This window comes from Vanessa atalanta, chromosome Z (assembly GCF_905147765.1).
Source record: "Vanessa atalanta chromosome Z, ilVanAtal1.2, whole genome shotgun sequence".
Classification (NCBI taxonomy): domain Eukaryota; kingdom Metazoa; phylum Arthropoda; class Insecta; order Lepidoptera; family Nymphalidae; genus Vanessa; species Vanessa atalanta.
This window is the reverse complement of record NC_061902.1, coordinates 14,467,187-14,483,573: the sequence shown is the minus strand read 5'-3', so window position 1 is coordinate 14,483,573 and position 16,387 is coordinate 14,467,187. Positions and strand designations below refer to the sequence as shown.

General features: G+C 34.8%; 1 protein-coding gene across 1 annotated transcript; it reads right to left on the bottom strand.

Annotated features, from left to right (window-relative positions):
- Nucleotides 1–268: 268 nt before the first annotated feature.
- LOC125076157 lies at nt 269–15,281 on the bottom strand. The gene is made up of 8 exons (XM_047688146.1): nt 15,113–15,281; nt 13,920–14,099; nt 12,164–12,249; nt 11,702–11,872; nt 4,792–4,935; nt 3,052–3,192; nt 1,925–2,047; nt 269–1,587 (listed from the first exon to the last, which is right to left on the bottom strand). The coding sequence occupies exons 1-8, from the start codon at nt 15,188–15,190 to the stop codon at nt 1,485–1,487; spliced, it is 1,026 nt and encodes a 341-aa protein (XP_047544102.1). The 5' UTR covers nt 15,191–15,281; the 3' UTR covers nt 269–1,484.
- Nucleotides 15,282–16,387: the final 1,106 nt, after the last annotated feature.

The window sequence follows — 16,387 nt, the reverse complement described above, 5'->3', positions numbered from 1 at the left end:
ACGGATACGATTTACACCTGTAACTTCCTTATGGCGGTTTTAAGCTAAATCATTTCAGTGCTATTTTTGTTTACATACGTTGCTTCCAGAAATTGCTAAGGCAGCTCATGTGCACTCTCTCAAAGTTCAAATTTATTAGAAAAATCGATGTACGGAAAACAAAATTGATAAAAACCATTTTTGTCATCAAGTTAAGTGGTTTTTATACTCAAAAATAAACTTTATAAGATTATGTGTTCGACGTTATAAATTAAGAAAAACGAAAATATCACCAAAAAAAAGTTTATTTGATAAACATACGATAATTATTTCCATACTTGATGTTTTGGGACCAATGAAACTAATGTCGCAAGCCGGGTAAGCCGTGCATCTTGAATATATCTTTAAATAAAACATTAATTGACTGCCAAGAAGCGTTTATTGTGTTGTGGTTATTTAAACATGTTTGTTGTAAAAGGATGAAATTCTCTTTAAACTATCATGTTATCTTTAGTACTGAGAAATACATTATGTATAAGCAAGTTCGGAATAACACTTAGGCAATCGTATCAATTTAATGCGATGTGAAAAAAAATCAAGTTATAGTAATCCAAAACCCAACCAAAACATTGGAAATCAGACTTTACGTAACGCTTGTGCAAACAACGCATTAAATAAAATGTTGAAAAGTATCAACTGCACGTATGGGGATAATATAAATACTCTTTAGTAACTACGAAGTGGTAAAATCATAAAAACCAATACAAATTAAAAATGATAGATCATAGAACACGTTACGGAACATTGATTAATCTAACACTTAACATACAACTGTAGTCTTATTCACTATTACAGTCTGCTATGGAATATAGCGGTACAAATGGTCTTGGCAGCATATACTTTCAAAACGTATATATATTTATAGTTGTTAATAATATTTAATGGAGAAACATTCAGCTATATTGACATCGAACGCTTCGTCGGCGTTGCACGTGGAAGCCATTTGGTTGGGAGTTCATCGGATGGCATTGGGTGTTTTATTTTTCCGATGATAAACATTCATCTAAAGCGACACCAACTTCATTTTAAACAGCTTTCACCAAAAATATTAATAATTAGTGAGTCTTTGGTCATAGTTCTTAACTACCAAGAGTGACTTAGTCAAATTAAAATTGCTTCCAAAAAAATAATTCTGACCAATTTTAGACATCAACATACAGAATCTCATACAAAGCAACATATGCTCAATATTTTCATCGGCAATTAGACTAGAGAAAACCGGCTATTACTAACAACTACAATATCTTAGTATATTACAAACACATACACCCGAAATTTTTGTAGAGCTTGTACATTAGTTTCAAGCTAACCAAAAGTTACATGACGTAGATAATAGATATAATGTTGCAGATATAAAAGCCTGCGTAGTTCTGTACAACATTGGTTAAACAATGATTGAAATTGAATACTATGATAATATAGGTATTGGAAACGACGACGAAGGTTCAATAGACCTTGAGTTGGTTCTTGTCGTCGAAGCCGGCAGAATGGCCAGCGTTGCGAACTATAAAGGAGTTTCCATCAAAATGCATACGCCTTTCTCCGCGCCTGCAAAGTTATAATTGTGATCAATTTGTAATACATTTTGCAATTTGTCGAGTACAATATTAAACTTTCCCTGTTGAGTTGCTACTTATGTCAATTGTAACAATATTGCAACACCAGATTCGACTCGATTCGAATACGTTCATACTCTCATCGCACGAATAATAATACGATAAAAAGGTCCAAGGGCCGAAAACACACCAATTGCCTATTGATCTATTGATTAGTCCTAATTCAATCTGATGACTTGATTGATGCTGACAAACATTTATATAAAATTAAATATAGTTTACACAACAGTTGTTTTAAAAAATATTCAAATAAAAAACCATTTTCTCACCGTACGAAGAGATGTTGCGTCTGTCCGAGAGAGGCCGTGCAATGTAGGAAGGGGCTTGTGATAGAGGCAGAACCATTGCTTGGACTAGTCCGCAGCTGATATTTGTGGCTGCAGCGATGAACCCTACCACCATACAGCACATTTTTATTCGCGATTTTTTTGCAAGTATACATAAAGCTACATATTTGTTTTAATTCAATGAAAATTAAATTTAAAATAATTCATTATACAGATTTATTTTAATAAACGTCTAAAAATGTTCAATCAGTGTTCACTATATTATTTTGTTTAGGTATTATGACCCATTTTTATTCCATAGTCGGAACCTTCTAGTATACGAACATTATTTATAAGATCGGGATCAAGGGTACCGCCGAAATCCATTGCTTAGGTAACAAGCTACCTGACTTGTACTAAATGGTAATATCACAGATACTAAATTATTAATCAGCGCGGCATTCGCCTGTATTTTAACAGTTCAGATTCGAACATTACATAAAATAATTTAATTAGTACGCAACCTATAATGATATATTTTATTCGACATTGTAAAAATAAATGCATCGCCGTAATGCAATCGTCTGCAGGCGAATACTCAAAATTGAATCGGATCGCCCTTAAGTGCATTTTGTTTAAAGTCATTATATTACACTACACTAGGTGCTGGCGCATTTCACATTTCAGGTTACTTTGGTGTCTTAAAAATAGCAGCTAACCTCTCGCTATGGTGGTAATTTGGATGCCGAGACTACCTATGTGGTTATAACGCTATTTTTTTCGATAGGTACACTCTCATGCATTCCACCAAAGCCAACAACCAACTTCAAAAAGGTATTATAACGATGAAGGTTCAATAGACCTTGAGATGGTTCTCGTCGTCAAACCCGAGAATACTTTTATTTTACTTTCAAATAGGTGTCATGACTGGTTACAAGTATATAAAAAATTCGGCCTCATTGCAGGTGATCGTGCAAATACTAAATAAGTACACAAAAAAGTTTTCTCCGGTCATACACATACTTAAATAGAATAAAGGGCGTGACCAAATTCAGGTTTTTTTTTGTTTTGATGAAATCAATGTATTTATATTACTATAATATCATTAATGATTATAAATGCATAGTTACCTAACCAGCCCATCCGAAGTCTGACTGACTCGGACATTATTAATGATCCAGTTATCGGTACCATCGTCAGTAAGCCAGTACTGCACAGCTTGGAGAAGAGACAGCGCCTCGTTCACGTACGACGGCCCGTGTCGAGATTCACTAGTGACAGTTATTTATTACGATACAATATTTATATTTCAGTAGAGGACGTCGGTTTTCCTCAAAAAAATTATCAAAGACTAATAATAAAACAAATACTAATAAAAATTGCCAACTAGCGCCCCGACCGTGCTTCGCATGAGTGCAATGCTGATACTAAATATACTAACACAATGTACCTAACTGTAATATCTTCGAAAATATTCATTTATATAACATGCTGTAAAGGGTTATATTGATCTATATTAAATGCACAATGTATTTAATTTAATTAATTGGATAAGGATTAATGCTGCATTGCTTAAAATAGCTTCGTAAATAAGCCATTATTTATCGTAATAAGTAAAGGATAAAAAATGGTTATTGTGGGTTGTCCCTAAGAGATAGACATATACCATCGCGGATTTATTGCAGACCTTTTTCAAGTTGTACAATACTGTAGTACATTATTTTGATCCATCTTTTTCACCCAGCGTAGGGTTCAAGCCATCGTTTGCAATGTAAACGAAAAAAAAGTGTTTATTTACGACATTATAATAGAAACCTCTAATCAGTGTTTGTACAATATTACACATGTGTTATACATATAAAACTTCCTCTTGAATCACTATCTATTGAAAAAAACGCATCAAAATCCGTTGCGTAGTTTTAAAGATCTAAGCATACCTACATAGGCACAGACAGACAGCGAGAAGCTACTTTGTATTATACAATGTAGTTAAGATACAAAACATTAATTAAAATTAACACAACCCGCGTAAAAAATGAAGTTTTATAACGGAATTTATATTTTTAGGAAAAGCATATTCTGAATGCAAAATTTATGCATAAAACTGTGAAAATCGTGTTGCTTATACAATAGAGTCAACTCAATTGTCTGGACTCCGTGGCACGGGCAAACACGCTCCACAATGAAAGCGCTTTGAGATGCTGTCGGGCGTTCTGATAAAAGGGAAAAAATAAATTTGCTGTCGAAATCAGTATCGAAAACTGTTTTTGTTACGTTAAAGTTAAAAATGTTTAAGGCTTAAGCTACGGCATACTAATTTTGTAAACTAAAACTTTTTGTAACTTTGAATTTATATTTGAAATACAAAATCATGTCTGCGTAGCATTTATGTATGACAGCTGATCGATTTAGGGACGAACTTATAAGATATAGGTTTTATAAATATTTTCTATGAATCAAAGGATTTATTGTCAGTACGAGCTTTTGACGCGTTGGCAACACTATGGGAAATAATACACTGAAGACTTGTAAATTATTTCAGTATTTTCTTTGTTAAATCATCAGAAACTATTTACGTTTTATTTAAAATTTACTCGCGGGTATTCCTTAATTAAATCCGTGCTAAGTCGGGCGTTAAGCTATTTTAACTTTACACTTGATCAAAAACTTGTGTCCTATATTGGTTAATGCTATTATAATACTATAATACACAAACCCTAACTGTTATTGTAAAACTGGTAACTAATCAAAAATACTTTTCATAAATAAAAAAAAAACAAAATTCTACAGTGATCAACTTCGCACAGTTGAATACATGTATTAGCATAGCAAAAATATAATTCACTACAGATGGAGTAAACATCGCTTACTTGTAGAAGACGTTAAGCGTGAAATCTTGACTCATGTCGAGGAAGGTGTCAGTTGTAGTGCGTGTTCCGGCAGCGTCTACTAAATACACCAGCGCACATTGCTCTGCTGTGAATGACACTCCCTTGTACCACATCTTGGCATACCTATAAATAAAATTCGTAACATAAGTTTAAAAAAAAAATATTTTTATTGATGATTTTCATAGTAAAATTAAAATGAAGAACAAAGATTGAACAATTATTAGTAAGTAAAATATATAGTGCAAATATTGTGTTAAAAATGAGTACCTAGGCTAATTGCATTTTTCAGACCTAAAAGAGAAAATTTCACAAAGCGAAAAGCCATGTCCATATCGGCATTTGCCGGTAGCGATCCCTTTGACTTTTAATTGAAGTCCAATGAGTGTTGCAGTGCATTGGATCGTGATACTTCAAAGCGAACACGAAACGCAATTAAATAGGAAAATGAAAAAGCCAAGCCAAATTAATGCTTCATTTGAAATATTTAATGATACAATGTTGTCCAATACAAAATAAATAATGAAACATACATGACAGTAAGTCAACATTGGTGAAAATCCATTTAAATAATATTCGCAATATTAAAAGGTTAATATTCTATACGGCTCATCGTTGAACGTAACGGTGCGTTTCCATTCTAATAATATGTAGTTGGCATTTGTAGTTGTTACTAAAGTTACCAATGATTACACATCGTTTTAAATATAGAAAATATTTATAAATTAATGATAATAGCAGACAAAATAAAGGATCTCATTTGAAGTGATATTTTGCATACATGACTAAACCAAATAGTACCTACTTACTTATACAGATTATAATCATGATATTTTGCTGTGACTTATTTTATAAATATTTAATACTGACAACACCTTTTTTCAAAAAACAATTACATATTTCCCATCTCTCTACGGTTAAGCGTAAAGCTTGAGCTTTTAAGTGACAGGAGCCCAACGTGTCAAGATCGAACGTGCAACTTCCACATTACTCGGCAACTTCGCGCAATTACGTGTCGAAGAGTAAATGTAGGTCCTTCTTCTTACTGTTGCGAACACTTACAACAATTCAGGAACAGGAACAATTACGAGAAATTTTTGATATCAAATCATCGATATTTCAATAAGAATTTTATACAATGACCAATCATACTAATATCAAAGAAGTTTTATTTACTTTCCCCGAAATATTTATTGGTACTTTGACATTGCTATGTAATTTATAATTTGTGGGCCTCATGTGTATAGATACTCTAATATCAATGTATTTTTTTTACAAATACCAGCTATGCCCCGATTTAATTAACAAATTACTAATATTTCTATTTACCCCTTTTAAGTTTATCACTTGTGTCAGGAGTGGGGACGACAATAGCCCAAGGGGTCAGGATCGGTCCTGTGACTTTTTACATCGCCAGGCGGCCTGTAAACCATTGCGATATTGTCGCTTATAATAATTTCTTACATAATTTTATTTAGGATCTCTTTTTCCAAAAAATATAAATTAAAAATTAATTTACAAACGAAAAATAATTCTGGACTTAATAGCGACAAATATATAATGGAATGAATAACTGGATTGTGGGTGGGTGTATACTGTATAGTTGAATAGGTGAATAGTGGTTGGAACTATAACTAAATAGGTTAACAGGTAAATGGGTCGATTGATGGACATAACTTGGAATAAAATGTTCTATAACCATCAATCGATATCTATTTATATTTTATAAGAGATGGTAATTTGTGAAATTGCAATCTATGCGTCTCCGTCTGGTACTCGAGAGCAGGCGTGGATATAATATGTATACCAATATTCACGATTTACTTTTTTCAATTTCCCAGATCGGCTCGATCCGATATGTCAATTTGTTAAATGCGTATATATTTTGTTGAAAATACATGAAACTTTTAATCTAAGATTTATATTTGAAATACCCATTATAAAAGCCATCATAAGCGAATTACTCGCCTTTATAGATATTAACTGACGACATTTACTCAATTCATTCGTATTAGGAGAGTATATAGAGGAGAGTAAAATGTTATGCATACATAAGTATATTCATATGAAAAATACTTCCGTGTTAGGTTAGGTTAGTCCTACTTTGCGAGGTAGCATTATGAATGAAAAAGTACGTCGACTAAAATCGGTATCGATAGCATTAGTATTTCTTATTGTAATTTCTATTCATGTGACATGATACAGGCATAATCGCGCGTGAGGCAACGCTGCCGTGTAACTGCAGATCTCACAATTACGGCTGTGTCGTGAGTCGATCCTGATGCTTCGTGTTTGCTTAGGATGCGTTATCAGGCCCTTAAGCCTCGGTTATGATGGTCGCATTTTCATCTTATTAGTTGGAAAAACGATTATGGCACGTTGTAAACAAGTGCATATTTTGAGAGGTCTTAGTGAGCGTGAGACGAATACATACAAAAACTCACAAAAATACAAATTAGATTATATTGAGTTTAAGGTGCAGTGTGTGGAAGGGTTTGGGTCGTCGGCATATTAAAAGGTAAATTTCAAAAAATATGCAGCATAAACTAAAATCTAATATAATATTATAAGCTAAGCTTCTTTAAAATCGGACAAACAATTTTTTTTTGCTGCTACCCGAATCATATAAAAGAGCGGTAACAGATGTTTGTAGGGACATTTCCTTGTCGACAGTCCGAGAGGTCGGATCGCTGGTCACGTGAGCCCTTTAATTACTCTTTTGTTTACGTTTATTTCTATTATCGAATCGCTGTGTGTTTTTGTTAAGGTGTTGATTGACATTATGTTTCCTTAAATAAATTGTAAGAAATAGAAATACAGAGTGTTTGTCATATTTGTTATTTTTTTTATCTTTAACCACTTCTGATCCTTACATCAGAAGTAGGATAAAGAACACCAACGCTGCCCACTTTTTAAAGGAAACAAAATATCACCCTCCACAATCTTATTTTTGTTTGTTTTTCTTTAAAGTCGCATTTCTTTTTTTTGTTTTTTTGTTGTTTTTGTCAAAAATGGTACGTAGTATATCGCGTAGTAGTACTCGGTTTCGTTCGCGAAGTGGCTCGCGTGACCGAAGTCGACAAGTCGTCCTCGTTATAAGTCGCGTACTCGTACGATACTCGCGCAAACACTCCCGTTCTCGTGGTAGATCCCATCGTTCTTCGTTTAGTTCGAGCGATAGTACTAGATCCTCTCAAAGTAAAGTTCGCCATAGTTCACGATAGATCGCCATCGCGGCGCGGGCAAACACGATTGTCAGGGCATATGTCGATTAAATTAAATTCCAGTACCCCAGTTTACTGCCGTCCGTACCGTCTTTCACATGCCGAGACGCTTCGCGTTCGAGAAATAATTAAAGAACTGTTAGACAAAACACTTCGCGAGTCGCGCTCCGGTAGTTTACCAGCGAATCATCGCTAAAAAACTTCGCGAGTTCATTGAATCTGGCGATATTCTTGTCTACATTGATGATGTCCTTATTTTAAGTAAAACCGTAGATAAGGGGCTTGTTCTGCTCCGCCAAGTTTTGAGTGCATTAACGAAAGCCGGTTTCTCAATAAATTTAAAGAAGCGTTCTTTCGTAACGAATCAGATCGAATACTTAGGCCGTACAATTTGCGAAGGTCAGGTTAGGCCGAGTCACGAAAAAGTTAGGGCTCTGGTTGACACACCTGAACCGCAGAATGTCAAGCAGTTTCGTCAGTTCATGGGTTTAGCCAGCTATTTTAGACGTTACATAGCTGACTTTGCCCAGAAAACCGCTTGTATTACGTGAAATGCGCGCGAATCAAGAGTGTCAAGATGCATACGTCAACCAAGGTCGTAAGTTGCCTCGTACTTTTGAAGTAAACTCATTGGTTTTTGTTAGAAAACAGGCACAATCGACTGGGAAGCTGGATTCCTGTATGCGAGGGTCTTATCGCGTGGTAAGAGTTCTTCCGCACGGTCGCTATGAGCTTCAGCTTGTGGCTGGATCGTACGGTAAATTAACGCAAGCAGCTGCGGAATACATAATTCTGTGGTAAGGAGAGTGGACTCCCGATGTGTGCTCTGCTATGTTTAATGATTGGGATTTGATGTGAGTTGTTGTGCTTTGTTTGTGTGCTCGGACACTGTCTTGGAGTCGCTTAGACATGTGGTCCTGGAGCTGTGTACACGCAGGGTCATGCCACGAGTTGGCCTCTGACGAGTCGTAGTGTGTGTGGCGTATGTCTACGGGGCAAACATTGTCCGTGTTCTTATTGTTGTTAGTTTGGGTTGAAACATGCTTTTATGGGTACTGACTCACACATGCAAAGTTATGTCTCATGTAAGTCCGCATAGACCTCTATCGAGTCATGAGGGTGCACTCCCCCGACGGGAACTGCCCCGGGTGATTGGTACTCATATCTGCTTGTTTTATATCCGCTGTATTTAGGCTGTGCTATTTTGTCAGTTTAGCTTACAAGTATACCAAATTGAATGATATCCTTTAGCGCTGACAAAGAATTTTCTATCTTGGAATATTTATTTATGTGAATTTGCTCTGTGGTTGTATTTCGTTCTGTGCAGATGCAGATGGTCTGATAAGGGAGCTGATACAGTCTGCCTCATCACGGCATCCTCGGGCGTTGGTTCTGTTAACCAAGGCGTCCTCGGGCGTTGGTTTTGCTAACCAAGGCGTCCTCGGGCGTTGGTTTTGCTAATCAAGGCGTCCACGAGTTCTCGGTACTATGGCGTTGACTGTGTTTACAAAGTCGTTGGTAAACGTCTACACATGTCAAGTCGCCTTGTGCGTCGAGTATTATCATTCTCGAGTCGCACTGGCGTCGACCGCTTTGGTGTCGAGTCGCCTCATGCGTTGACATATTGTTGTCAAGTCGCATTGGCGTTGACAATTTTATTGTCAAGTCGCCTTGTGCGTCGAGTATTATCATTCTCGAGTCGCACTGGCGTCGACCGCTTTGGTGTCGAGTCGCCTCATGCGTTGACATATTGTTGTCAAGTCGCATTGGCGTTGACAATTTTATTGTCAAGTCGCCTTGTGCGTCGAGTATTATCATTCTCGAGTCGCACTGGCGTCGACCGCTTTGGTGTCGAGTCGCCTCATGCGTTGACATATTGTTGTCAAGTCGCATTGGCGTTGACAATTTTATTGTCAAGTCGCCTTGTGCGTCGAGTATTATCATTCTCGAGTCGCACTGGCGTCGACCGCTTTGGTGTCGAGTCGCCTCATGCGTTGACATATTGTTGTCAAGTCGCATTGGCGTTGACAATTTTATTGTCAAGTCGCCAGGGACCCGTAGCATGTTTGCTAGGCGGGCAGTCGCGTTGTTTGCGACACTGTTGCAGGTGGCGAAAATGAAAACTCCAACCAGGCGAGTTCGGTCGATACTTCATCCGAACCCGTGGATGAAAATCTGAAGGCAGGAACATCAAATACCGAGGTTGCTGGCTGTAGCACTACGGTCGAGGGCGACCTACAGTCAGGAGAGGCCGTATAAGCTAAGCTTCTTTAAAATCGGACAAACAATTTTTTTTTGCTGCTACCCGAATCATATAAAAGAGCGGTAACAGATGTTTGTAGGGACATTTCCTTGTCGACAGTCCGAGAGGTCGGATCGCTGGTCACGTGAGCCCTTTAATTACTCTTTTGTTTACGTTTATTTCTATTATCGAATCGCTGTGTGTTTTTGTTAAGGTGTTGATTGACATTATGTTTCCTTAAATAAATTGTAAGAAATAGAAATACAGAGTGTTTGTCATATTTGTTATTTTTTTTATCTTTAACCACTTCTGATCCTTACAATATCATATCAAGTTCCATATTAATTGAACTATTACGTTTTACGTGAATCGAAAAAAAATTATTTCTATGATCATTTTTTTTTTAACTAAGTATTTTACGCGCTTGTCTCTTTTTGTTTTATATAACATTACAGCCGTCGTCTTTCTTTGAATATTTTCTTAGAGTTTAATGGAAATAGAAGCTATGAGGAAAATAAAATATTTACTAAAGCCTTGGAGCTACTTAGATTAAAACTAAATGTTTTATTTGCAGTTGTACACTTTGCATTAGTGCAGTTTACAGAAAAGTTTTATTGAAGAAAGGCTTTTAATTATTCTCTGATTTATTATTTTATTGCATTTTGTACGTTAAATGTTGTGAATACAGCATACCACTAAAAAAAGTGTTCCTATGTTTTTTTCTGTAATTTGCTTCGGAAATTAAGTAATTTGGTTTGTTCATTTGTCATTAATTCTTAATGACGACCAGACAGTAATTATTGTGTTAATTGTGTCATATTAGGAAATATTAAGGAAGCGTCTGCCACCAGAGTAGCGCTGCGTTGTCGCCAGCTCCTTAACAGAGAGGCATAACTATGTAGCAAATGTTGACACGTTATTGTTATTAGTATATTGTACTACATTATTAAGCCCCGGCTCTTGTACTATTACTCATTTTTACACATATCCAGAAAAAGAAAAAAGGCATCAAATATTCTACCGCCAAACAGCAATACTTAGGGTGAATGAGATGTGGTTAAAAAATCTTATCGCGCCTATGTTTTTGTGATGAGCCTACTAACCACTAAAAAAAACGAAATATGGTTCTTATACAAAAATTATGTATTTTGAGGTAAAGATATTTTTTTTAGTCTACATAAAATAATGCCTTTAAAACACCTTTTATATTTTGGATCGATAAACCGTGTGGGTTGCTATTAGTAGTGGGCGGACGTAATTATACAGATGCACAGCTTTATTTGTCTTTTCTTCTACAAAAATAGGTACAAAAATATAAAAATAATTTTAAAAAATGTAAGGAACAACGAGTGAATATACACGTCATGTACGAATATAAAATACGCCTAACAAAGCCCTAACAATAATATACTTTTAATTTATTTACTTGTTGTTTCCTTGCTGGTGTCTCGCTTGAATTTCGACCCTTGAGCCATATTGGTAGACGCGGCCATTGGGGTGGATGAGAGCGGCAGAGGCTCCAGAACGAGATAACGCAAGTATTATATTATTTTTAGCGTTAGTCAAACGCACAGCCCCGTCGATGGTCATATCCACCCTATTGACAGGTAAGCTATTTACTAAACTGTGTTATTAAACATTTATCCATATCACTATATTAGTAGATAGTACAACTTTATATGACATATTATAAAATATGAATAGAACTGTTGGACACTTCAAAAAATTGCAAAAATTACTTGAACAGGCATAAAATATGTATACTCTTTAACAAACAAACAGATTTCGTCTACCACGATAATAATTTAAAAAACGTGAATTTTAGTTAATATTTGTTAATACTTAGGTAAGTCTTCGGTGCATCGTACAATGGGTTCATAATACTTACTTAACTCGATCCCTTAACCGCATACAGACAGTGCCGTGCGGCGTCACGGAAACATTATAGGTTGCGCCTCCCATTCCATCAGTAACCTAAAAGTGAAAGGAAGCGTTGAGCGCGCATAGCTGATTACATTTTGAATATATTGATTATATGCTACACCTACGTGTACTATTCTATGTAACACTCCTCGACATGATGCCACACAGGTGTTAAATATTAACTGATTGATCAAAATTACTTAATCGTGGGCAGACAGCGACCTTTTGTTTCTGAACTTACATTTAAAAAATAGCATATCTTGTAGACAATATCAAAGGTATGGTAGGTAGGTACCTACTTATATATAAGATGTCTGCGTAGAAAATGTACACGAGAGTAAGTTCATGTTTAAGTAGCGGAATAAGCGAGCACAAGACGCGAGCCATCTTGACTTGCACTTTAGACTGTTTAAGCGGAATAAGTATAAAAAAAATCCTTTTCCCAATGACATAAAAAATATCAGACCAAACCTGACCGGTATAAATAAAATACATTAAAGTATAAAACATTCCTACTTCCCAGGCCAATCTGCACTTAGAGATTGGCTTTTAATCCAAAAACCGTTTTGCTTCGCCGTCTCGATCCATTAAGGTAACCAGATTAAAGGGGTTGATTACCGCTTTATAACCTATGATTGATATTATCATTACTTTTAGTAATCATACGTTATAATATGTAATACTTAGTTTACATAATCGCAAGTTATTAAACGTGGCGAAAATTATTATTCTATAAACCTTAGAACCTTTAGAAAGCTGGTGAACTTTCGATATTCTCATGGTTCGATTGGTTTTCTCGTTTCAATTTGCTTAGCTAACTAGTAAACTAAGGTTCTAATGTCGCTCTTCCTTTTACCAATTTTAAGTGTACAGGCGCTTCCAAATGTAAACAGAAGCAAGGTTACTGAATTGTTTACTTGTGTCTGTCTCTGACGTCGCTAAACAAATTCATTCTAAGAACGAAAAAAATCGAGAAAAAACTTGAGCAAAACCTTTTAAAAAGTTAAATTAACAATTTCAAAAAACAAAATTTAATTTGTACTACAGCATGTCCGAGCTATAACTGCCCCATTGATTACATTTCCATCGCATATGCTACATTTTTTATTTATGATTCTCCAATTCGAACATCTAAGAAGTCGCAATTATGATAAATGCATTCCTTTATTAATATTTGAAGCACTTGTTAATACCAATACTTTGTGACATTCCACAATTGCCTTCATACTTCAGATGCAATATATGATAACAATAGGCTTAATATTATTCACCGCGAAATATTAATGTTAGTACTCTGTCCATAGACAACGCACGCTACCATAGCGACCGACGTGGCTCCTAAGGTTTTAGGAAGAACAATAGTCGCAATAAATAAAGTGAGCTACGTGAGCTAATCATATAAGCTTTAAGTCATAATATCTTGTTTCAACTCTACGTATATTTTTACGTAAATACGGCGAAGAGTAGGTAGTAGTATGTACTTATAATACAATCAAGTGTTAATGTATTATCCAAGAAATATTTCGATAGGTACCTACTATATATATAAGTAGTACCTATATATATATCACTTCTATACTACCAATACAACCTGTAACTGATATGAAAAAACGGTTGCAGTTGCATTCGTGGTTCTACCAAATATTATGTTCGTTGCTTATATTAACTCATCTAAATATAATCATTTATATATTCAACTAATTTTTATTCATTTATTTCACCTCCAATTCTCGCCACGTGTCAGCGTGAAAGATGTCATCTCCCGGGTAGAAGGGCGCTTTGCGTTGCAACGGAGCTCTCCAAGGAGGCTGCCAGCCTGAAGCACCGACTAGTTCAGCTTGTCCGAGACCACCCTCCAGGAATTTACTGTAATCTTGGAACGTTGATAGACTTGTTTCCTCCTACAAATCAACTTGTGTATGACTTTTTATACTTATTATTTAATTAAATACGCAATTAATTAATTTGGTAGGCAGACTGGCAAATAAGTCACCCGATGCTCAAAACGGCACATAGCACTATCACAAATAATAACTATCCCTTACATCGCCACCAACCATGGGAACTATTTTATGTCCCTTGTGCCTGTTGTAAACACTGGCTTGTTAACCCTTTAAAACGAAACAACAAACTATATATTACTGTTTTGCGATATAATATGAAATGAGAGAATGGTACCTATCTATCAAGACGGGATTGGCAAAGCCCTACCAATATTACCTTCAAGGCTTTATATTAAATTATTCATAAGCCCTGACTTATTAACGAACTAGGATAGAATATTCTACCATCACGCAATTGTTGTTTTGTTTCGATACGAGTGATAAGCCAAGATTTTTATTATATCATATATACATATACGTTATACGAGTTTATAATTATAAACATTATGCATGTAAATAATGTTATTGCAATAATTATCAAAATTATTCATTTAAGACCACGCCCGTAATCTCTTTCTCCGTGATAACGTCATTTATATGACAAACTAACTATTTGAATTTGAATTCTTGAATACGTTGTGATTGGTTAGTGCGATTTAACACTTAGCGTAGGTAATAGGTTCGCTTAAAAACCTTTATTTAATCTGCGAGCTTCAATATCATTTTGTTTGAATTGACTTGTTTCGGTACATTAACTATCCTATAAATTATTTGGATTAAAGTGCTTAAATAAAGACAATATATTCGTATTCGTAGGCGCTTATAGGATATCTGTTTATAATAGTAAATCTCAACACATTGGTATATTGGTCGATCACATATATAAATGATTAATAGTATTGTTGTTTTGTAGAATATTTTTGGATTATTTAGTCAAGGGGTTTTTGGTACCCTGAAATAGAGGACATTTCAAGTCCCAGTGCTATTTTATATAAAAAAAGTTAATAGTTAAAACAATCGAACATTGTCACCTGGTTATAAGAATGTGCTGTATATACGCTTCTTGGGCGTACCGGCATTACATCCTTTCTAAAGTCCGCATTGGCCATTGTAGCACTTATTTATCTGTTCTGTGTTTTATTAGCTGTTTTAAAAAATACAATTAAGTCTAACGACACTGGCAAATACTACATAATACAAAGAGCTATTCACACGGTTATATTCTAAAAGAATCAATTTGTCATCCTCCCTTCTATATTCAAATTTTTTAAATATTTCTCTATGGCGACGACATACATAAAATTAATAGCCAGTATTACTTATAGACGAGTTGCAAATGAGAACTAATATGCTAGATTTAATGTTTTAAGCAAGATAATCTCTCTGATTGAATACGCTAATCTCAAGAACTACCAGATCGACTTATAAATACACTTAAGTCTTCTTTATGATATTCTTTTACGATTATGAACGTGTGTCTTGATACTCGATTATTTTTATATGATCAGCCATAGAGGTACTTATAGGATCACTGTCACTATAATAACCTAACAATCCATCCCTAATAGTAGAAAAATATTTAAATAAGAGTAGCGAAGTAGTGGATACCTACAACAAATCCTCATATTTAAAACATAAAAGCATCTACTTACTGCGAATAATAGGTTATGTTTAGTATAAATATTGTTTAAATAAAAACCTTTTTTCCTTTTATTTATATCCGTTGCATTTCTCAACAGCAAAGTACCTATTGTTAGAAAATTTTAAATAAGCTGCCAAAAACATTGCTGTCTCTTAAAAATACTAATTAGTAAACTAAATTTATGATAACATAGTTAATAAAATTATATGAATAGATACATGGACATCAAGCTTATATACTATGATAGTGCAAACAAACAAAACGAAATAAGATCGGCAACGTCGCAATAACATCGCGCCGGGCTCCAGCTTTATCGATCCATACTGCACGTGACTCTGTATTTTCATGTCTCTATATTCAAACTTGTATAAAATATTGTTTAAAAACACAAATATTTAATCCTTAGTAATTAAAATATTGTCTGTTCCGAGTTAAATTTTAACCTAAAAATACTCCATTGTCGTTTAAGCAATTTAAAACGCCAATAAGATTATAATATTTAATGCTAAGTAATATTTAATTGTTAAATATGTTTATAATGGTTTAAAGAATACATTTAAATTATTCAATCTTTTTTAAATAAAACTGATGGTAGGATTAGAGTAGTGATAATTAAATTGTGAAATAATAAAATATCGGTTGTAAGTTTATGTTCCTCTTTTTC

Excerpts from the sequence above, each read along its gene's own strand:
- LOC125076157 (XM_047688146.1), bottom strand. The coding sequence starts at position 15,190 with ATGGCCAATGCGGACTTTAGAAAGGATGTAATGCCGGTACGCCCAAGA. Across the intron at positions 2,048-3,051 it reads ACTTCGGATGGGCTGGTTAG|GGTTCATCGCTGCAGCCACA; the intron begins GTAACTATGCAT and ends GTATGGTGGTAG. Across the intron at positions 1,588-1,924 it reads ACGCAACATCTCTTCGTACG|GCGCGGAGAAAGGCGTATGC; the intron begins GTGAGAAAATGG and ends ATAACTTTGCAG.